At 48.5% G+C, this 20,060-nt stretch overlaps 8 protein-coding genes across 8 annotated transcripts; 4 read left to right on the forward strand and 4 right to left on the reverse strand.

The window, feature by feature from the left end:
- Window positions 1-253: 253 nt before the first annotated feature.
- On the reverse strand, window positions 254-4,327 carry CNB01880 (valine-tRNA ligase, putative). The gene is made up of 12 exons (XM_569118.2): window positions 4,017-4,327; window positions 3,801-3,965; window positions 3,526-3,748; window positions 3,233-3,479; window positions 3,060-3,179; window positions 2,581-3,003; window positions 2,425-2,528; window positions 2,292-2,373; window positions 2,082-2,240; window positions 1,852-2,022; window positions 595-1,803; window positions 254-520 (listed from the first exon to the last, which is right to left on the reverse strand). The coding sequence occupies exons 1-12, from the start codon at window positions 4,222-4,224 to the stop codon at window positions 302-304; spliced, it is 3,330 nt and encodes a 1,109-aa protein (XP_569118.1). The 5' UTR covers window positions 4,225-4,327; the 3' UTR covers window positions 254-301.
- A 110-nt stretch (window positions 4,328-4,437) lies between these two features.
- Window positions 4,438-6,448, forward strand: CNB01890 (intracellular protein transport-related protein, putative). Its single transcript, XM_569119.2, has 12 exons — window positions 4,438-4,497; window positions 4,542-4,571; window positions 4,620-4,654; window positions 4,704-4,835; window positions 4,888-5,018; window positions 5,081-5,172; window positions 5,232-5,364; window positions 5,413-5,521; window positions 5,575-5,715; window positions 5,762-5,995; window positions 6,054-6,166; window positions 6,231-6,448. Exons 1-12 carry the CDS (start codon window positions 4,489-4,491, stop codon window positions 6,356-6,358), a joined length of 1,287 nt encoding a protein of 428 aa, XP_569119.1. The 5' UTR covers window positions 4,438-4,488; the 3' UTR covers window positions 6,359-6,448.
- Window positions 6,423-8,050, reverse strand: CNB01900 (hypothetical protein). The gene is made up of 3 exons (XM_569120.2): window positions 7,617-8,050; window positions 6,805-7,566; window positions 6,423-6,744 (listed from the first exon to the last, which is right to left on the reverse strand). Exons 1-3 carry the CDS (start codon window positions 7,986-7,988, stop codon window positions 6,580-6,582), a joined length of 1,299 nt encoding a protein of 432 aa, XP_569120.1. The 5' UTR covers window positions 7,989-8,050; the 3' UTR covers window positions 6,423-6,579.
- A 222-nt stretch (window positions 8,051-8,272) lies between these two features.
- CNB01910 (60s ribosomal protein l19, mitochondrial precursor, putative) lies at window positions 8,273-9,177 on the forward strand. The gene is made up of 3 exons (XM_569121.2): window positions 8,273-8,453; window positions 8,522-8,619; window positions 8,681-9,177. Exons 1-3 carry the CDS (start codon window positions 8,424-8,426, stop codon window positions 8,988-8,990), a joined length of 438 nt encoding a protein of 145 aa, XP_569121.1. The 5' UTR covers window positions 8,273-8,423; the 3' UTR covers window positions 8,991-9,177.
- CNB01920 (iron ion transporter, putative) lies at window positions 9,099-10,875 on the reverse strand. Its single transcript, XM_569122.2, has 5 exons — window positions 10,753-10,875; window positions 10,654-10,705; window positions 10,219-10,604; window positions 9,426-10,168; window positions 9,099-9,364 (listed from the first exon to the last, which is right to left on the reverse strand). The coding sequence occupies exons 1-5, from the start codon at window positions 10,774-10,776 to the stop codon at window positions 9,169-9,171; spliced, it is 1,401 nt and encodes a 466-aa protein (XP_569122.1). The 5' UTR covers window positions 10,777-10,875; the 3' UTR covers window positions 9,099-9,168.
- A 191-nt stretch (window positions 10,876-11,066) lies between these two features.
- CNB01930 (conserved hypothetical protein) lies at window positions 11,067-13,160 on the forward strand. Its single transcript, XM_024656497.1, has 15 exons — window positions 11,067-11,291; window positions 11,341-11,428; window positions 11,475-11,519; window positions 11,574-11,605; window positions 11,664-11,674; window positions 11,721-11,745; window positions 11,799-11,867; window positions 11,920-12,002; window positions 12,056-12,086; window positions 12,131-12,239; window positions 12,289-12,350; window positions 12,402-12,412; window positions 12,463-12,727; window positions 12,787-12,853; window positions 12,909-13,160. Exons 1-15 carry the CDS (start codon window positions 11,103-11,105, stop codon window positions 12,962-12,964), a joined length of 1,143 nt encoding a protein of 380 aa, XP_024512225.1. The 5' UTR covers window positions 11,067-11,102; the 3' UTR covers window positions 12,965-13,160.
- Window positions 13,161-13,327: 167 nt separating this feature from the next.
- CNB01940 (conserved hypothetical protein) lies at window positions 13,328-16,320 on the forward strand. The gene is made up of 3 exons (XM_024656498.1): window positions 13,328-13,472; window positions 13,530-14,527; window positions 14,587-16,320. Exons 1-3 carry the CDS (start codon window positions 13,426-13,428, stop codon window positions 16,197-16,199), a joined length of 2,658 nt encoding a protein of 885 aa, XP_024512226.1. The 5' UTR covers window positions 13,328-13,425; the 3' UTR covers window positions 16,200-16,320.
- CNB01950 (hormone-sensitive lipase, putative) lies at window positions 16,272-19,945 on the reverse strand. Its single transcript, XM_569123.2, has 10 exons — window positions 19,601-19,945; window positions 19,459-19,545; window positions 19,382-19,404; window positions 19,172-19,327; window positions 19,048-19,119; window positions 18,718-19,003; window positions 18,548-18,668; window positions 18,184-18,496; window positions 17,776-18,069; window positions 16,272-17,724 (listed from the first exon to the last, which is right to left on the reverse strand). Exons 1-10 carry the CDS (start codon window positions 19,872-19,874, stop codon window positions 16,384-16,386), a joined length of 2,967 nt encoding a protein of 988 aa, XP_569123.1. The 5' UTR covers window positions 19,875-19,945; the 3' UTR covers window positions 16,272-16,383.
- Window positions 19,946-20,060: the final 115 nt, after the last annotated feature.

Genomic DNA, 20,060 nt, shown 5'->3' on the forward strand with positions numbered 1-20,060 from the left:
GTGAGATGAATCACCCTTCACCCTTTCGTTTCCTCTCACTACGCGCGCTAACTACAACCCGGTGACGTTGCTCCATGAACACGACCCTGAGAAGAAGAACAACCTTAAAACAGACAGGCGCGGATAGGCGCGCGAGTCCTTGGGTACGAAACGCAAAACGCAAAAAATGTGTTCGGGTGAAACCATATAAAGGATTACTACGTAGACTACTCGACATCTGGCATATTGCGCGTATAAGAATCAAGCAGTTGTATTTGGGAACAGTCTCGTGCATTTCACACTCCTCCGATCTCTAACCTATCTACAAAAGACCCTTGAACCTCTCAATGGCCATCCTAAGCGCTTCGATTTCAACCTCGATCTTTTCCATCTTCTCGTCGTTCTGCTGCCTCACGTCTTCCTTGACAGTCTTCTCGTAATTGGGTTGTTGAATGACCTTTTGCAGCTTGGCCTTTTGTCCCTCGACTACAATGGACTTCTTCTCGAGCTTATCAATCTCAGAAGCAGCGTCGACCTTGCCCTGTAAGAAAAAGGAACAAAGATATGTCAGCGGGGTACCGACCCAGTTGCTTCTATAACTGAAAGATGACGTACCTGGACAGGAATGTGTACACTGATGTCGGTAGTAACGACTTCAGTACCACAGCCTCGAGGAATCTCGCTGTCCTCCTGAATCCACTCAACCTTACCGCAACCCTTTGTCAAACCAACAATCACAGTCTCCACAGACTTCAACAACTCGAGTTGCTCGGCGTTACGGGCCTGAATGATCACAGTGATCTTGTCTTCGGGAGTCTTGCCGTTGGTGGGGAGATTGTAAAGACCAATGACCGAACGAGCAGACTTGATACAGTCAACAACGAGGTCAAAGCTAGCAACTTCTGCGGGGAACTCTTGTTCTGGGATCTTCTCGGGGAAAGGAGCCAACATGATGGTTTCACAAGAGTCACCTTCCCTCCTAGGCAAACGCTGCCACAAGTCTTCAGTCACATAAGGCATGAAGGGGTGCAACAACTTGAGACCAGCTTCCAAACATGTATAGAGAGTGTTTTGGGCGGAGAGCTTGGCAGCAGGATCAGAGTTGGCCTCGAAGATGGGCTTGGTAGCCTCAATATAGACGTCACAGAGATCGTTAAGGAAGTATTGGTAGGCGACAGTAGAAGCTTCAGAGAAGTCCCGGTTTTCGAGGGCGTCCGAAATAGCGGCGCTGGCGAGGTTGAGCTTGTGGAAAAGCCACTTTTCGACAAGACCTTCCTTGCCAGTGGGCAAGTGAGACGCATTGGGGACGAAAGCACTTGTCTGCCTGACACCCTGCAAATCGACAAGGTCCATTCGGAAGAGACAGAACTTGGTCGCGTTCCAGAGCTTGTTGCAGAACTTCCTGTAACCTTCCACACGACCAATGTCCATGTTGATATCTCGACCACCAGATGTGTAGTTACACAAAGTAAATCTCAAGGCGTCGGTACCACATTGAGGAATACCCTTGGGGTACAATTTCTTCTGGCCTTCCTCAGCCTTCAAGATTTCCTTCTCGGGAAGGTTGCCCATCCTCAAGTCGTTGTGCAGCTTCTCCAGCTTCTGGCCAGTGATCACGTCCAGAGGATCAATGACGTTACCCAAAGACTTGGACATCTTTCGGCCATAGGCATCTCGGACCATGGGGTGGCAGTAGACTTCCTTGAAGGGCATGACGTTGGTAAGGGTGTTACCGAAGAAGACCATACGCGCAACCCAGAAGAAGAGAATGTCCCAACCAGTTTCGAGGATGGAGTTGGGGTAGAAATGCTCCATGTCGGGTGTCTTTCTTTATGTTAGTCATCATTCTCTCCTAAGCTTGGATACGCATACCTTGTTGGGCCACCCCATAGTGGAGAAAGGCCAGAGACCGGAAGAGAACCAGGTGTCAAGCACGTCATCATCTTGCTCCAAGATAAAGTTCTTGCCGTTAGCACGGGCCTTCGCCTTTTCCTGAGCCTCTTCCTCAGTTCGTGCAACGATCCAGTTCTTGTCGTCAGAAGTCTATAATATTTAAGACATCAGACTTTTTTTAACGAGAAGAAGAAAGAATCCAGACGCACGTCGGGAGACTCGCCCTCAAATTTGAGCAACCAAGCAGGACATCTGTGACCCCACCAGAGCTGACGGGAGATACACCAATCCTGCATGTTCTCCATCCATCGTACCCAGTCGCCGGCAGACGTCTTCGGCTTAATCTCGAGTTCGCCCGCACGGGTTCGCTATGGAGTTTGGTTTAGATGAGAAACCGACGAAAAATACAAGCGATTCACCTTGAGAGCATCCTCGGCAAGAGGTTTGCAGCTGATCCACCATTGAGGCTTGATGATTTGTTCGACGACGTCGCCAGATCGACTGATACTCAAATTAATCCCGGCCCAAATGCAAAGTAGAACAAACACTCACGAGCAGATGGGGATTTGCATCTCGTTGTCCTTTTGCTCGACGTACAGTCCCTTCTCCTTAAGGTCCTTGACGATGGCGTTTCGAACATGGAATCGTTTCATTCCCTATTTCCCTTATCAGCACATCCAGTGAGTCACGGCAACATCATAAACTGACCTTGTAAGGACCTGCGTTCTCGTTGTAGGTACCGTCGTCGTTCATCAGGCTGATGAATTCAAGGTTGTTCCTCATACCGCACTCAAAGTCATTAGGGTCATGAGCAGGGGTGATCTTGACGGCACCGGTACCGAACTCCATGTCGACAGTAATGGCATCTGTGACGATGGGAATCCTTCTGCCGTTGAAAGGATGAACTGCAAACTTGCCGTGAAGATGAGTGTAGCGAGGGTCATCAGGGTGCACAGCAATGGCGGTATCACCAAGCATAGTTTCAGGACGGGTAGTAGCGACGATGATACGTTCATCAGAGTTCTCGATGGGGTAAGCGAAAGAAGTGATGACACCGAATTCGAAACGCTCTTTGGCATCGTAGCCCTTGACATTGAGAAGGGTTCGGCCAGTAAGGTGAAGTTGATCGACCTAATACGGATTGCAAATTAGCGGAAAATTGAAACTTCGGTGAAGAGAGAACCTACCTCGAGGTTGGAAAGAGAGGTGTTAAGGTAAACACACCAGTTCACCAGTCGGTTAGCTCTGTAAAGCAGACCTTTTTCGTGCATTTGAACGAATGCTTCTCTAACGGCGGTACTCAAGTTCTAGAAGAAACTCTGTCAGCTTGGTCCTTCTGGAACAGTCGTCTACTTCTCACGTCGTCCATGGTGAACGCCACCTTGTCCCAATCGAAAGAACCACCTAAACGAGTCATCTGGTTGGTAATCTTGCCCTGGTATTGGTCCTTCCATTCCCAAACCTTCTCAAGGAACTTTTCTCGGCCGTAATGATGTCTAGAGTGACCCTCAGTCTTCATAAGACGTTGCTCAACGACTGCTTGTGTAGCAATACCCGCGTGGTCATATCCGGGAAGATAAAGGACAGTTTGACCCTGCATTCTCTTCCTAAAAAAAAGTTAGTTTGTGACATGATCAACATCAGAATACTCACCAACGGATTAAAGCGTCCTGCAAGGAGACGGTCAAAGCATGACCAATGTGCAAATTACCGGTAACATTGGGAGGAGGGAAAGTGATACAGAAAGTTCCCTTGTCCAAGGGCTTTCCATCGGCGCCGTAACGAGGCTTGAAAAACCCCTTGGCATTCCACCAATCATAATGGGCAGCCTCGACCTGAATAGGGTCATAGCCAGAGGGGAAGTTACCAGAGACATCTAATCAATTACATTAGCTTGAACATTGCCACGATCACACAAGACCACTAACCTTTCTTCTCGCCCTTGGGAGTCGTGTCAACCCAAGCTTCAGCAGGAACTTCGGCTTTCTTCTCCTTCTTCTCAGCCTTTTCCTTCTTGGGGGCCTGAGATTGTGCAGCGGAAGTCTTGGTGGCAGCTTTGGCGAGCTTTTCAAGTCGTTTGGCCTCCTTCTTGGCTATACAATGTATATTCAGCGACTATTTACATCTACATTTATGTTACTCACCGCCCTTCTTCGATTTTTCAGCGGCACCCTCGGTAGCGATTGCTGGTTGCGGGCCGGCGGGGTTGATCTCCTCTACGGGCAAGGATTCTTGAGAAGGGACCTTGGTTTCTTCAGCGGACATTGCTGCGTACGTTCTTTGTAGGCGTGGGTACACAATAGGGCTTGGGGTTAAAATGCGTTGTACTGATCTCAGTGCGTGACGGAGCATACACCGTTATCGAGAAGGTAAGGTGAGAGTCAAAGGCCAAATAAAACGATGCGCCCAGTTCGCCCTATCCGAAAACAGAAAAGTGTAACAGGAGCGGATGGACGACTCATACTTAACATTTTATTTAAGCATATTAACAAGGCGGCGATAACCGATGCCTCCCTGGCATTCGTCCGCCATTCATGGTCGTATTGTTGTCACTCGCCAGCGAACGAATGCTCAATGTTGAAAGCCCTCTGAGTCTTGTTCGTGTGCCACCCCACCATGATCTCAGTAAGTATACCATTTTCCGGCAGTACAGCGCTGACTTTGGACAGGCATTCTTCATATTCAACCAAAAGGGCGAGGTAAGACGCATCTCACATTCTTTGGACACTTTGCTAACCATTCGCCAGGTCCTTATATCGAGGCTATTTCGCTCGGATGTCAAGTAGGTGAACTGGGCTGCCGCAACTGTTCATGGCTGACATTAAATGAAGGCGATCGCTCTCTGATGTTTTTCGTATCCAAGTAATCTCCAATCCCGACGTTCGTTCACCTATTATAACCCTTGGTTCAACATCCTTCTTCCATGTGAGGGTGAACAATGTCTACATCGTTGGTGTCACAAAGTACGTTTCCTACCAATGAACTTTGGCGCCAATTCAAACTAACGGTTTCCAGATGCAATGCCTCTGCCGCCCTTGTGTTCGAGTTCATTTACCGATTCATCACCGTCGCGAGGAGCTACTTTGGCAAGCTCGATGAAGAGAGCGTGAAGAATAACTTTGTTCTCATCTATGAACTGCTTGATGGTGAGCGATGATGTAATTATCCAACGGTTGGGGATTGCCATACTTACTCAAGATGGATGTAGAAATTATTGACTTTGGGTTTCCTCAAAACTCGGAGATCGACACACTCAAAATGTACATCACGACCGAGAGTATCAAATCTGAAATGGCTGTGGTATGTCCCTTCTTGACTTTGTTACCTCTGATTCCCTGGCAAACCCTTTCATTCTGTAGCGCGAAGACTCGTCAAAGATCACCATTCAGGCAACAGGAGCAACATCTTGGCGACGCTCGGATGTCAAGTATAGGAAGAACGAGGCTTTTGTCGACGTTATTGAGACTGTCAATATGTTGATGAGTAAAGAAGGTGATCTGCAATGGTAGCACCTTATTCTAGTTGCTGATTTGGCTACAGGATCCATTTTGAGAGCAGATGTGGACGGCCAGATCCTCATGCGGGCGTATCTGAGTGGCACCCCCGAGTGTAAATTCGGTCTCAATGATAAATTGGTGCTTCAAAAACGGTACATACATCGTAGTTTCCCATCACAAATATAATCGCTGATAGTCATTGAAGGGGCGGTGAACAAGCAGCCAAATCTGACTCAGCGGTGGAGCTTGACGATTGTCAATTCCACCAATGCGTGCGACTAGGCAAGTTTGATAGTGATCGATCGATCAGCTTTATCCCCCCAGACGGCGAGTTTGAGCTCATGCGGTATGTACATGCGGATAAAGTCTTGTGCGAGCTGACGGCTGGGCAGATACCGCTCAACGACAAACATCAATCTCCCCTTCCGCCTTCAAACTCATGTCGTAGAACCTTCTAAATCTCGTGTCGAGTATACCATCCACCTCCGTGCCGCTTTCGACTCCAAATTGAATGCCAACAACGTTGTATTAAGGATACCGACACCACTGAACACGACTGGCGTTAGAAGTAAGGTAGGTATAGGCAAGGCAAAGTACGTGCCGGGAGAGAATGTCATCGTCTGGAAGTAAGTCTTTGCGGCAGCTAGCCGTCCGCGTGAATGACAAATGCTTATTTATGTTCAGAATACCGAGGATTCAAGGTGCTCAGGAATGTACCCTTACCGCCGAGGCCGACCTCACAGCAACGACTCACAGGCAAGCATGGTCACGTCCACCTATCCAGGTCGATTTTTCGGGTACGCCCAATTTGTCTTGCTATGTCCCATCAGGGAAGCTCGTACTGATCGAATAAAATTGCAGTTGTTATGTTCACAGCGTCGGGTCTCCTCGTACGATTCTTAAAGGTCTTTGAGAAGAGCGGGTACCAAAGTGTCAAATGGGTACGATACCTGACCAAGGCGAATGGCAGTTATCAGATTAGATTTTGAACGAGTTACTTTTGTCGCCCCTTGCCCATCGCGGATGCAATATGGACCAATTTTGTACATATATGTGTGATGCATGATTAGTTAACGACTTATAGAGATCTGCGAGCACCGGAAACACAGAGCAGTCGTCCTCATCATACTTGTAACATTTGATACACTGGTGCCTCTACACTGTTTCCCGTAATGACTGAAAAGAGTAAGGTAGTGACACATAGGGCTTATTATCTTAACCTTGAAGAGTCTTGTTTCTCACCCGGAGGAGGCCCGTAAACTGCTTGATACAGACGTTCTCTCGAGCCTGTGATCTTCGTCCAGATCCACTTGAATAACGTTTCTTGTGGCAAAAATTCTCCTACAATTCCTTTATAGTTTTTGAACGCGGGGTACTGGCGGGAACTAGTCAGTATTTATACCCTCTGCACACCTGAAGGGGATCAAAAGCTTACTTTTATTCCAGTAATCCACTCTGTAAGCGTTGTACTCGAAAGGAATAGCAAACTCAAAGCGAAACAAGGTCCAAAGACGCAGCCCGCCCACCACCCTTTACCACTGATCCCATTATCCTTCCCTGAGAGCCCGGGAAACATAGCTTGAGATACCCAGAACAACTGCTCTGCTGCAAAATTTGGGTGTCGAGAGAACCGCCACATTCCTTGTGTTGGGAAACCTGGGTGATGAGAAGCGGGATATGGTGAAGGCTTCGGTAAACCTTCTTTCTGGACAAGCGGCTGGCTTTCACCAGATTGGGGGACAGGGGGGTGTATAAGTTGCTCCTTGGACAGGGATGAAATCTTATTATGTTTCCCTTGTTGGAATTGGTACATCTTCTTGTCTGCTTGATATTCAGCGTAGATGATGAGCAAAGAGACCATGGTCATGATATAGTCGGACATGTTGAGTACCGCAATATGCGGTGGTACAGCTTTTCGGAGATGGGAGGGAAGGAGTCGTGATATGTTCCCAAATGTGAGGGTCCGCCATCCGTCAGTCTGCTTGGATGCAGGAGGGGATACAAGTGCGGCGTAAAGCGGAAGACTCAATGACATGAGCAGTATAGGTTGTGCGAAAGCCACAGCAAACGCGTGGACAAGGGCAAATGCCCAACGGGGGACAAGCTTGCGGAAAACTGTATACCTATAATCTTCGGATTTCGGATTGTAAAAGCCTCTTTTGACAGCATGAGAGAATAGGCGAAATGACCATATGAGCTATAAGAGGTTAATGTGGATGACACAGATCATTTAAAAAGGGGACGTACTTGAAGACCAAACATGAAGGTGACCCTTGGAATGTTATGGGCATAGACTCCTCCAGCGTGATTAACCAGAACCCATCCGTAGAGCATTGCAGAAATGGCAGGAGGGTACAGCGGCCACGCCTTGTCGACCCAGCTCACCTTACCAGTCACCAAACCTAGCAGGTAGAATATGGGGATGGATGCCAGTGTGAAGATTAAGGGAAGATGTAGGGGGCTGGTGGTAGGAGAAACTACATAGTTTGAAATAGTGGGAGCCGGGTGAGAGGTGAAGTGCAAGCCGACGGATGCGGGGAGCGTAATGAGTGAAGTGGGGATGTAACGGAAGGAGCGGAGTGTGGGCTTCAACAAGGGCAAGAGTAGCTTACTGGGCATGGCTAGGTAAGGGCTATTGGTGGTTCAATGATGAGCTTCCGCTATATCACTACTCGAATTATATGGAGCAGAAAACAGCCGGTGGAGTGGAGGCTGATGCCGATGGTGGATGTTCATCTTCTATCTGGACATCGATCGGCCGCCGGTCACACGATAATTAATAACAATATTAAATAACATGATCAGCTGCTCGGTCATTGCCGTACTTTTCATTAAGTTATTTAACAACCCATTTAAGATTTCGACATTCCAGCAGTTAGTTGCCTTTGTCTTCTCCGCGAATTCTTCCTATACACATCCTCGTCTAATACAAAACATCTCCTTGGATTCTCTAATCGCCCGTACACCATTAACGAGCGGACATTTCACACGCTACAGCCAACTCGGATTTAAAATTAACCTCCTCGACTAGAACCTCCCTTGCTCTTTTCCATCATGTCAAAGGCAGCCGCTGCCCAAATAGTTGTACGTCGAAGCTCGCTCACACAGCCGATTGTACTTCAAACCGTCTCGTGCTAATGCGGTTACTATAGAAAATTATCGTTCCCGCAGGCAAGGCTGCTCCCACACCACCCGTTGGTCCCGCCTTGGGTGCTCGAGGTGTAAAGGCCATGGACTTCTGCAAGGAATTGTACGTCTCTGAGACCGATAAAGTTCAATGGATGGCAGCTAAAACATCAAACTCTCTACAGCAACGCTAAGACAGCACACTATCAAACATCCCTCCCCATCCCTACAATGATCACCATCAACCCCGACCGAACATTTTCATTCGCTACTCGAACACCTCCTGTATCCTACCTTTTGAAAAAAACAACTGGCATTGACAAGGGTTCAGGACAAGGAATGAAGGTGAAAACGGGCCAGGTCAGCTTGAAGCATGTGTATGAGATTGCGAAGATAAAATGTATGGATGAGGATTTGAAGGCCGTTGGGCTTGAGCGGGTTGCCAGAGGGGTTGTGGGCACAGCGAGGAGTTTAGGATTAGAAGTTGTTCCTTAGAGATATGGGATTGCATGTAGTAGTTTTGGGGTTTTGGTGGGGTTATACTGGGGGATCCGACATCCTCTTGAAGATTACAAGGGCAGATACCTCGCCATCCACTTTATTCGCAACATTGAGCAATACATATATGTGTCGTATCGGGTCCGGATATTAACCCTACTGCTGTAAAAATGCACTACTCGCCAACGTCACTACGGTCATCTAAGAGCACCTCCTCATCATCTTCACCCGCCGTGCCTCTCACCCGTCGACTCCTCTCCAGCTCTTTACCCCTTGATGAGAGGACACCAAAAATAGCGCAACGGCCTTCGGCCCATTTCATGTAGATGAGAGTAAACGTTATGAGCAGCCAATAAAACATGTACGTTGAGCTAATTTGTATACCTTATCAGCCTGTATACAAAGGGGACTGTGTTATGTTGAGATACTTACATGGTCCACCAAGTACCGGTATTGTTCCATCCCAGAACGGCTTGTGCGACTTGCGCCCAATTATCCCCGCTCCCGGGTTCGGGATCCCACCAAGTCAAATGCCAGATGTTACCCTTGACGCGATAGCTGCCAGGGCCATTGCCACTCTCGGCAGCAGCTGCGCCTACATGGTTGATAAAGTACTGACGTTCAAGAGCGTAAGCGGAGCGAGATGCAAGCCCAGCTCCGATGAGGAAAAGAAGGAGAGAGGAAAATGTGGTAAAAGTGTGAACAGAGAGCGGAGTGGTGGATGAGAACAAGAGATAAGCGCAGAGGGCACCTGCGAAAAGACCACAAATGCCGCCGCCAATGACGGATGAAGGCGACTCCGAAAGGCCGATACCACCCAAGAACACGATCCCTTCAAGACCTTCGCGGAGGACAGTGATGAATGGCAACCCAAAGAGGATAGCGGAAGCTCGATTAGCTCGCCTGCGACGAGGGTTTGTGGTAACTTGTGATGGGTGTCCGAGACTATTATCATGAGGGCGTCCGTCAGGAGAACCAGGTCGAGAATCAGACTCGACATCGTTGGACTGCGATTGATATGCGCTCAACAGCTTTAATCGCCATTTGGTTTGGGCATGGGGAAGTCGGAGGAAAGCCAGGGACATGACCAAGATTAGGACAGCCGCAAGTAGACAAAACCCGCCTTCCCATAGGTTTTCCGCATCTTGCCACAGGTCTCTGGTGTAGGTATAAAACTGAAAAAAGTCAGCTTAGCTGCAGGAAGATAGAGATCAGTTGAACATACGACGTAAAGAAAAACAGTGCCAATTGCAATAGCTACACTACCGCCCAAAATCGCTCCACTCCAGATTTGCACTCTCATCTTCTTCATGATCGCACGTCGATCCACGTCAGCACCAAGCAACCCCTCATCTTTGCCTACTTCCTCTGCCACATTTTCAACCTCAAGTCTCTCTATTCTTGCAGGAGACACGCTTCTTGAAGAAGCACCATACCCCCTATCTATACTCGCACGGCCAGAAGAGAGGAGTTGAGTACCCGAGTTCTCCGACTGCGCAGATTCCCCCGAGTGGCGTGGAAGGTTAGCTGGGTGACCGGGAGTTGAGAGAGTGCGAGGATGCGATGATGGTTTGGGGATTATTTGGGTAATAAAACCTAGAAGCACAGCGACTGTCTATTATTAGTTGGGAGAACTATACGGCGACACAAAGTGACGTACTGATGATGCCTGCTTCGAGACTTTCTCGAAGGAGGATGAAGAATGCCACCGGCTGGCCCCAAGTAAGCTTCTCGTATTCATTGACCGGGGTAGACTTACTGAGAAATAGTCTGTCAGTGTCATTGTCGACACGTCTTGGGCGGCTTTTTGGCAGTGAGTGGCAGTTAAAAGAAGAAATGAAGAGCCAAGAAAAGTATATAGGCGCTGGACGTTGGAAGTCGGATGACGGCCGAAACCGAAAATCCGTAGCCCGTACGTAGTAGTATTTTTATCAGCGCGTGACTATTTGATGCCGCTAAAATGCATGAGCACCTCCACTTGATTAGAAAATAGTTTATTAATTATTTTAAGTAGTTTTGCATTCCAGCCGTACTCGCTTCGGGAGATAAGATGGGGCTTCCAGGGACGCGCGCTGAACCTTATTTCAGTTTTGTTCAACGCAAGTTGAGATGAACAACTGCGCTGGACGATCTCTATTCACCATTCACTTCCCCCTTCCTCCATTCACCAGTCCCGCGCCTATGTCCCAGTACTCACACAGGTTCAGCTTCGCTCCCAGCTCGAGAGGAGAAGTCGGCGAGGGTGTTGGTTATGTCAATCCCCCTGGGTGGTCAGCAGATCTGAAACAGGAGGAACTGGCAAGTCTGCCTTTCTATTACAATCAACGCCCTGCTAACATGCCAGTAGCTGGAAGACCCGAAGGATCAAGTGGAAATAACTCCCAGCTTGCCTCAGGTCGGGAATAGAAAGACTCAGCTAAGTGCTGCTATAATTAGTGGGTAAATTTCGCCGTGCAGTGACAGTGGTGCTAATATAGGCAGTTCCCATATGGATCGCCCTTTCATCTGCGGTAATTCTGTACAACAGTGAGCTGGTTTCCTGTCTCTAAGTATGGAATCATATCTGATGAATTGTTCAAGAATATCTGTACACCAATCTTGCTTACTCATATGTGAGTTCGGATATAGTTCAGACTTGGCCGATTGACTGACCAGTTCTTATCTCCAAAGCCTGTATTCATGTAAGCCATGGCCTGCACATTGCAATAGCATAGCTAACAGCAATAGCACCGCCTATCATCTCGGTTGTGCCGTAAGTGTCATTTCCCTCACCCTTTGAACCGCACAAGCTCACATCCGCCAAAGGCCCTTGGAACACGAATCCTGCGCGCTACGACAAATCTGCTCGATGGACTGGACAAGATAGAAATGACAGTCAGTGTGACTCTACCTCTGGCCAAGCGTGAAAATTTACATATCATCACAGCGAGAGTTATATCTCAGGTCCATATTACCTATTGGCGTCCTCTTTTCCGGGTCGCTCATCTTGAGTAACACAGCATACTTGACGTCAGTCAGTTACTTTTCCAGTTTGGCAGTGTGCTGATCCTGTGTGGCTGCAGATTAAGCGTGTCATTCATTCAAATGCTCAAGGTGTGTTATCCCTCTTCTGTGCTTTTCCTGACTTGCTCCTTCAGGCTTTCACCCCCGTGGCTATCCTCCTCATCTCTGCCGCTTTCAAACTTCAGGTGCTCAACTCTAGATTGATATTAATCGTGTTACTCATCTCCACTGGCTGCGTTTTAGGTATGCTGTCTGGACTGAAATCATACCGCCTTATTAACAGGGTACACAGCGGCTTACGGCGAGTTGTATTTTGAAATGTTTGGCTTCATTTGCCAAGTTAGCGCCGTGGCCGTGAGTCTTACCTTCTCCTGTTAGCTGTTTCGCTGATCCCCCTATTCACAGTTTGAGTCGTCGTATGCCACCACCCGATTGCCATCATAAAGCTCGCTGACGCTCTTGATAGCCGCCTCGTCATGATTCAGATTCTCCTCCAAGGCCTCAAGATGGACCCACTCGTGTCACTCTACTATTACGCTCCTGTATGCGCCATTATAAATGCTTTCTTCATACCCTTCACAGAGGGTTTTGCGCCTTTCCGACATTTTTTACGCGTAGGGCCTTTGATTATGCTTTCAAATGCAGCTGTGGCCTTTGGACTCAACGTCGCGGCTGTGTTTTTGATCGGTGTAGCAGGAGGTTTGGTGCTTACTCTGGCTGGTATCTTCAAAGTGCGCTTTTTTTTGTTTCATCATAGCCTCTCTGGAAATTAGCTAAAAGACGGTTGTAGGATATTCTGCTGATATCATCAAGTTGTATCTTTTTTGGAAGTCCTATCACCCGTATTCAGATTTTTGGTTTGTAACTTCCCCAGAAGAAGGCAGGTCAGTAGCTGATAAAGAATGAATACAGGGTATTCTTTGGCCCTTGTTGGACTGATGGCTTATAAAACCTCGTCTAGCAAGTAGAAATGTACAGTCTTCATGTTATCAAATTTCAAAGGTATCAGCCGGCTATTCTAACTACCTTTGGTTTGCTCTCACTATAAGGAGTGCCTTTGAGCAGCGAATAAAAGGGGGTCTGATCCGTATCCGTTTCCCTTTGGCGTCCCTTTGTGGAAAGTTCATCTGCTCGCGATAACTGTCTATTTCACTTCTAACCTTGATTCGATTGATGTTTAGATATAATGGGTGCATTCCATCTGCCAAATTGGTCCTCCTTTGATTGCCAGTAGTCCTTGGGATTGGGCAATGATGTATTGAAAGCGGAACAAAGCATCGACATATGGAGTTTGCTAACCTCTTCTCATTTCTTTACAAGTTCCTCTAACGTCTCTCTTCACAACTCGAAATTTCACTGCACTTGGTGACCTCCAACACTCTATCTCTGGCATCTTCTAGTAAGTAAAGGCAATTCCCCTCGTGTTAAGATGGCGTGTGAAGCAAGCCCTGTCTCTACACTGTATTCTACGTCCACGTAAGTCTTTCCCCGCTAACCAAACGTAACCATAAACTAAATTGGGAACATATGTAGGACATACATACCTACGACCATCACCACATCTACGCCTGTTATCGTCACACCCTCCCCCTCAACGAGTCTGTGGTTGACCTCAAGCTGTACTACATCTACCAGCAGGCAGCGCGATAGTGGCTTTGAAAATCTGCTGGTTAAGGCCACTGGGATTGGCGGGAGCTCCATACAAAGTCCGCAAAGGGCAAGTGAGGCTGATTTTGTTACTACAACGTCAAGGACAGCCAAGCGAGACATTGCCTCGAATATAGTTGAAGAGACAGGTGCAGAAGTCGAGGACATAGCGGTAGAGTCAGGGCAGGCAGAAAATTCGAGTTCCGAAGTCGGAAGAATTTCAGCCAGCAAAACCAGCCAAGAACCCGGTCAGACATCATCCCTATATTCAGGAGAAGCTAAAGTCGGGATTGTACAGCTTGGGACTAGGACATCTACTACTCTCACATATGCCTTTATTTCGACAAAGCAGAGCCCCGGGACTTCCCCTTCATTACCAACTTCAGCTGCTAGCGACACTATCACTGCTTGGGAATGGAGCCAGGGAAGAAACGTGCGCGAGAGATCTCAGAATATTGACAGAGTTACTATAACCTCTTCTCTTCCGAACGAACGCCGACAATGGTGGAGTCATTCGTCTAGCGAATATGGCAATGGCAGTGACGACGATGATGAATGGGATGACACGAGTAACGATATGTCCTGCAATGCCATCACATCGAGCACCACCTTGTTTTACGCCCCCATTACCTCTTGGTCAACAATGTACTTGACAAGTAGTGTTGCTTCAGAAGTGGTAATGCCAACGCAAACAATTTGGGCAAATTGCGAGCCTGGTATCACACAAATGTGGACTACTACCTCTACAGATTTGTCTCAGCCAACAGCCCAAGCCGATCAGGAGGTATCCCAGCAAGCGACTTCAATGAGTACACCGGAATATAGCGACTCAACGACAGCCGGAGGAGATGGCGCTTGGATAGTGGCTTCCTCAAGTGGTAGCGGTAAGTGAAACTTGGTGTACATTGCAGTCGTCAATCGTCTCTGACCTGAAGCCTTTCAGTATTTTCATCACCCATAATTACCTCGTCTGCCGGGCATATGGCATCATTCATTACAACAACGTTTCCATCATTGTCTGTATTTACTGCAGCAAACCCTCCTCAAACAAATTCTAAAACTGCCATTCCAACTTACATCACTACAGTCCCTGTAACCACGACAGCGACGAGCGAAGTCGTACCTTCACATACCACATCGAGCACAAACACGCATGACGCCACTGCTGCGGCCGATAATACTAGTTCATCATCTACAATCTCCTCTACACCGTCGTCAGCATCATCGCATCACAGCAAAGCTGTCTCTGTCGGAGCCGCGATCGGCGGTGTATTTGGTCTTTTTGCCCTTCTTGCATTATCTCTCTTAATTATACGATGGTGGAAAAGGCGCCAGCGAATCCAACGGACTAACGAGCTTCGTTCAAGTTGGTTTTACGGCGGGGATGTCCCTGAACCAGACATGGGGATCCACGATGAAAAGGATCGAGGCGAATATCCTTTCAATAACGTCGGTCTACAGTCGAGATTCTCTGCACCCTCGCTTCTCTCAAGACAGTCTCTAGCTATTTCTACGTTCTTGACCAGACCTATCTCTCATGTGCGCCAAGGATCCGGAAGATTTCCGCCAATCTTTCCCTTCAAACACCTCCGAAACTCTTTCTTCTCGAGAAGCGAAAGATCACATAAGCAACAAGGCAACAGGGCATGGGCTGATAAGTATACCAATCGGCCTCAATCTTCTCTTGGCGGAGAGTTTTTGAAGAGAAAAATTAGCCCGCCTAGAGCATTCATGATGGACCCTCCTATAGATGCTAATACAGACGACCAGGCAGGCTGGGAAGAGGGAGGACCTTATCCAAGGGTTACCCCTTCTCTTCCAGTAGCAGCTCAAGCGTCCTCGAGGATAGAGTTATGTGAGGCTATTCCTGTTACATGGGGAAGCTCATACGCCGCAACCCCGCCTCTTCGCGCCCAATCTCAGTCCGCCAGCCTTGACTGGCGATCGGACAAGAGTCAGCCGAAACTCAATGTTGTTGCGCCCAGCGAGACCTCACATTCCGTCTACTCCCATGGATCTACTTATATAGCAACTGGGCTTAGCAGAGGCAACACAATGAAGTCTACGCAGTCGGAGGGCGAAAGCATGCATACTGGAGAAGGTGTGGTTAATCCGGCTGCATCCAACTTCCCTATGCCCCCTCTGAGCTTCCCTATGTCACATGCGTTATCACATGACCCTTATGCTCCCCTTCATCTACCAGAAATCCCGTCTATCTCCTTCTCGCCCAACTTTTCCCATCGTAATCTACATGATTCAGCCCTTACGACCCGTTCTACTGCTCAATCATCTGGAACATGGGAGTACGCCGCATACGCTGATCCAGGTGGTGCTAGTCCGGTGATAGTTTTCCCAAAGGGTCTCGATAACGCGCGAGTAACGAGAGATTGGTATGAGAAGCCTCTCTGGGATGGAAAGAGTATGGCCGACCCAACAAGTATATATGGCGTTGCAATCGTCAAGGGAGAGGTGCGTAGAGATGAAAGAAATAGGAAGAGTATGAAAAGCGTCAGGTGGAAGGACGAAGGGCTAGATAATGAACCTCGGGCACTATAGCAAAATCATAAACCTGATACCCTAGAGGCTGTCCTTGAAGGGCATTTTCAATATATATGGACTCTAATACAATCTTGCATAGTAAAAACATTGATAAACATAATTAAACAATAAAAAGTGGGATGCTAGAACAATCACGAAAAAATTGAGTACAGGCATTCAACTGATGATCTACGATACAAATTTATTCGTCCACTTCATTACCAGTCCCATCTTTAGTCTCCCCGATGCCATAAACTGCCTCCATCCTTCTCCTGCGCAATAATTCAGCTTCTGATACGTTACCCACGCTCTGAGGGGCAAAACCTGCAGCAGCTAATGCAGGACTGGCAGCGCGGGCGCTGGCGACTGCTGCAGCAACGAGACCCTTCTTGGGTTTGTCCGGTGCAGATGCAGCCCCTGATAGAGGCGGCCTAGTTATCTTGTTTGTATTACTCTCAGTAACTGGGGCACCGTTTATTCCCGCAGGCGACGGGGATATCCGAGGAATACCAAAGAGGGTAGGAGAGATCCTTCCAGAACGGGGTTTGGATGTAGGTGCACTCTTTCCGGAACCAAAGAATGCAAAGGCACCCGAACCTTTGGGCGTACCCTGTACTGACAAGAAACGCTTAGCAGAGTTGACAAGAGGTGGCGTTTGGATCGTCATAGCCTCTCCTGACGACCCAGTCTCGTCCGCATCAAACTTGGGCGCAGATGGAGAGCGCTGCAGTGCAAGGGATTCTTTAGACGGTCGACGCGGCACCGTGTGGAAATTCGAGGGTGGCGGAATCCTCTTTTTAGTTTTGGGGGTAAATGTCACCATATTGTCTTTGCCGTCATCTACTTCTCCATCACCCGCAAAGGCTGTGCCGAGATCACCCCCCTTGGATGCTTGACCAGGGGTGGCCTCACCATACTCTCGTGAGGGCTTGATATGGACAGAATGGGCAGTGATACTGTTGTTGAGGAGGGCGGCTTCCACAGGCGTGCGACTGCCGTCCTCAGATAGTGGAGAAGCCGGAATTGCCATCTTAGCCGCTTGTAATTTTTCCAGATCCATTTGTTTCTCCTTCGCCTTTTCAAATGATTCGTCAATCCAGTCTGCCATCTCCATCAACACGGGGTCCACTTCACGCATCAATGACGACATTTGCATGAACCCGTGCCCCCATCCTTCGATTATCCTCATTTGAACCCAGTCATCATCCAGCTCTGACAATATTGGGTCAGGTGTATCCATCTTCGCAGCGAAGGATTTCCCTCCGCGTTTCCCAGAGCTCATCCGAAGCGTTTCTCCGAACTTGAACGGATTGCTCAGAGCGGCGGTCTCGGCTTGGGCTTTGCGAGCTCGCTTAGCTTCTCTAATTTTGCCAGAGAAAATCACTGTATCGTCCACGAATGGGTCGCGCTCGCCAGAAATGAAATATACCGGAGGAAAATGAGCGAGGAGATGAGGAGGCGCAAGGATTGGAGAGATATAGTAATCCGTTTCAAAGTCTGGGTTACGAGCGGGACCAATGTAAAGTATAGCCATGGCACGCATCTAGGGACACATTGTTAACCAGGATAGTAATGAGTAGACCGGGAGACTCACCATGCTAGGAGAGATGATCCTATCCTGGAAGTATCCCACTCGGCTTGTCATTGTCAATCTGGTACCAATAGGCACCTTTTTCCTCTTCGTTTCCACCATCTCGTTCACTTGCAAATCTTGTTCTTCCTTTCCCTCTAGAGGAGCAGGTGAATCTAGTAGGGTAAACTCAAATCTTCTTTCTTCTCGAGGAGTTTTTACCCTTTCTGCCAGAGACTTTTCTGCGTCTCTCCTTTGATCCCACCGGGCATTCTGAACCTCTTCTTCGTCGTCTTCCTCGTGTGTATCCTCTTCTTCCTTACCAATCCATCCAGTCAGCCTAGCTGACATACTTCGAGGTAATGATTTCCACCCCGATGCTGCCGGACTTTGAGGGTAGCTCTTTACCCCATCCTCCTTCTTCGGACTTACTCCGGGAAGCTTGCCTGAAAGCGTCTTTGCCCAGCTCTTCTGCTTGCTACTCCCGCTTTTTCTGGTTCTATCTTCCAGATCATCAACCACGCTCAGCGGCGCTTTATGACGCATGTGGTCTTTCCCATGGACGAGACCAGGTATTTGTGTCTCGCTTTGCTCAGTGCGAAGGACGCGAAGATTTTGAGGGGACATCCAGGAAGTGAAATTGAAATCGAGAGCGGGGTAAGCAAGAATCATGGAGACGGGTTTCGGGATGCCAGTAGGGTGTTCAAGGATACGTAGCATAATGGTGGCACAGATGTTACCTCCTCTGTTGTTCAGGTTAGCATGGTTATCGACACGTGAAAGGGTGGCAACATACGCAGAGTCGCCTGTCAGTACAATCCCCAGCTTGCCGCTCGTGATGCCGATAACTTCTCCTTTCGTCTCCATAAGGGTGCGATAGGCGTCAAAGCCTTCCTCTATTGCCCACGGATATGGATCTGATATAAAATTAGCTTTTTTCACGGGGAAAAGTCTCGCAGCACTTACATTCCGGGGCCTTCCCGTAATCCACACCTAGTACGGGCTTTCCTGTTCGTTTAGCCCATATGCGCAATCTCTCCTCATGACATTCGGGACCCATTGCTATAAAACCGCCCCCTGGAAAGTCTACAATGAGCTCTGTAGCAGACGCAAGCTCCTCTTCTGAACCTGGGAAAAAGAGCATTGCCTTGACAGGTGGTAATGAGGATCTTGATGAATTAGAAGGGCGAGCAATGGTGACTGTTCGGACTATAGGCAAACGGACACGATGGCTCGATGTTATGAGGCGAATCTACAAGCCGATGAGTTTTTGAACTCAATCGTTATAGGACTTACATAGGGATTCTTTGTCTTCTCCCATGTAGTCCGAAGCATTTCCACAGAGCATACGGCTCGGAACCGCCTGAGCTATCGCCAAGGTCTTAGCAGTTTATTGGGCTCACAAAAGGCAATCACTCACAACCTCATCGCCTTCACTGGCATAGGCAAGGTAATAGGCGGAGAACAACATGCTACAAATGTCCTTCAACCATTTGGGCCGTATGTTCATGGCTATAGAGAAGCCCGCATCGAATGCTGTGTTGACGTATGTCGCGCGATAGTACGACCGGGTATACTGCAGTGAATATTAGACCTTTCCAATAGATGATGGACATGAATATGGGCCTACCATCTTTGCTAAAGGTTCAGGCGCTACACAGCAATTAGGTCCTGATTTTATGTTTCAGAGAGGGCGTCAGAACTCACCACTGATTCCTAGCAGATCATCGAAGTGTCTCAAGGCATACACCAGTGTCAAAGTGGCCAATATCAGCTGATAAGGCGTAAAATGTTCTTTAGAAGACGTCAGCCCGGCTTCTGCTGCGACGAACAGCATAAAACAACCTACTCAGTCGCTCATTGAGCTTGCCAATCCACGCCACCGCCCTTTTCCCAACTAATTGAACCCATAGTCTCCATATCCACGATTTTCCAGCCTTATCTCTCGCTTTTAGCCCCCGCCGTCCACTAGGCCCTGGGGCGAACGCTGACTCTGTCCTTGAGGGAAAGGGCCGAGGTGCGCCGTCACCTTTGTACAACCGCCATATGCAGAAGAAGAGGACGATGAATACCTGTGAACGGCGGAGGTTTGGAGACGGGCGGCCGAGGAGTTGGTCGATCATGGTGTGGCTGTGTGTTCAAAATGCGTTCGCGCTGGAGCCTTTATAGGATGCGGGACCGTCTGCAGCGCACCGTTCCAAGTCGGTGGAGGCAAAACAACCCTCGCTCTCCGGCTATACTCCCCCTTTCACCGCCGGTGGCAACGACGGACAACAGGTGGACACCGCCGCCGCACCTCAAACGCCTGC

The sequence above is a fragment of the Cryptococcus neoformans genome (genome assembly GCF_000091045.1).
Source record: "Cryptococcus neoformans var. neoformans JEC21 chromosome 2 sequence".
NCBI lineage: Eukaryota > Fungi > Basidiomycota > Tremellomycetes > Tremellales > Cryptococcaceae > Cryptococcus > Cryptococcus deneoformans.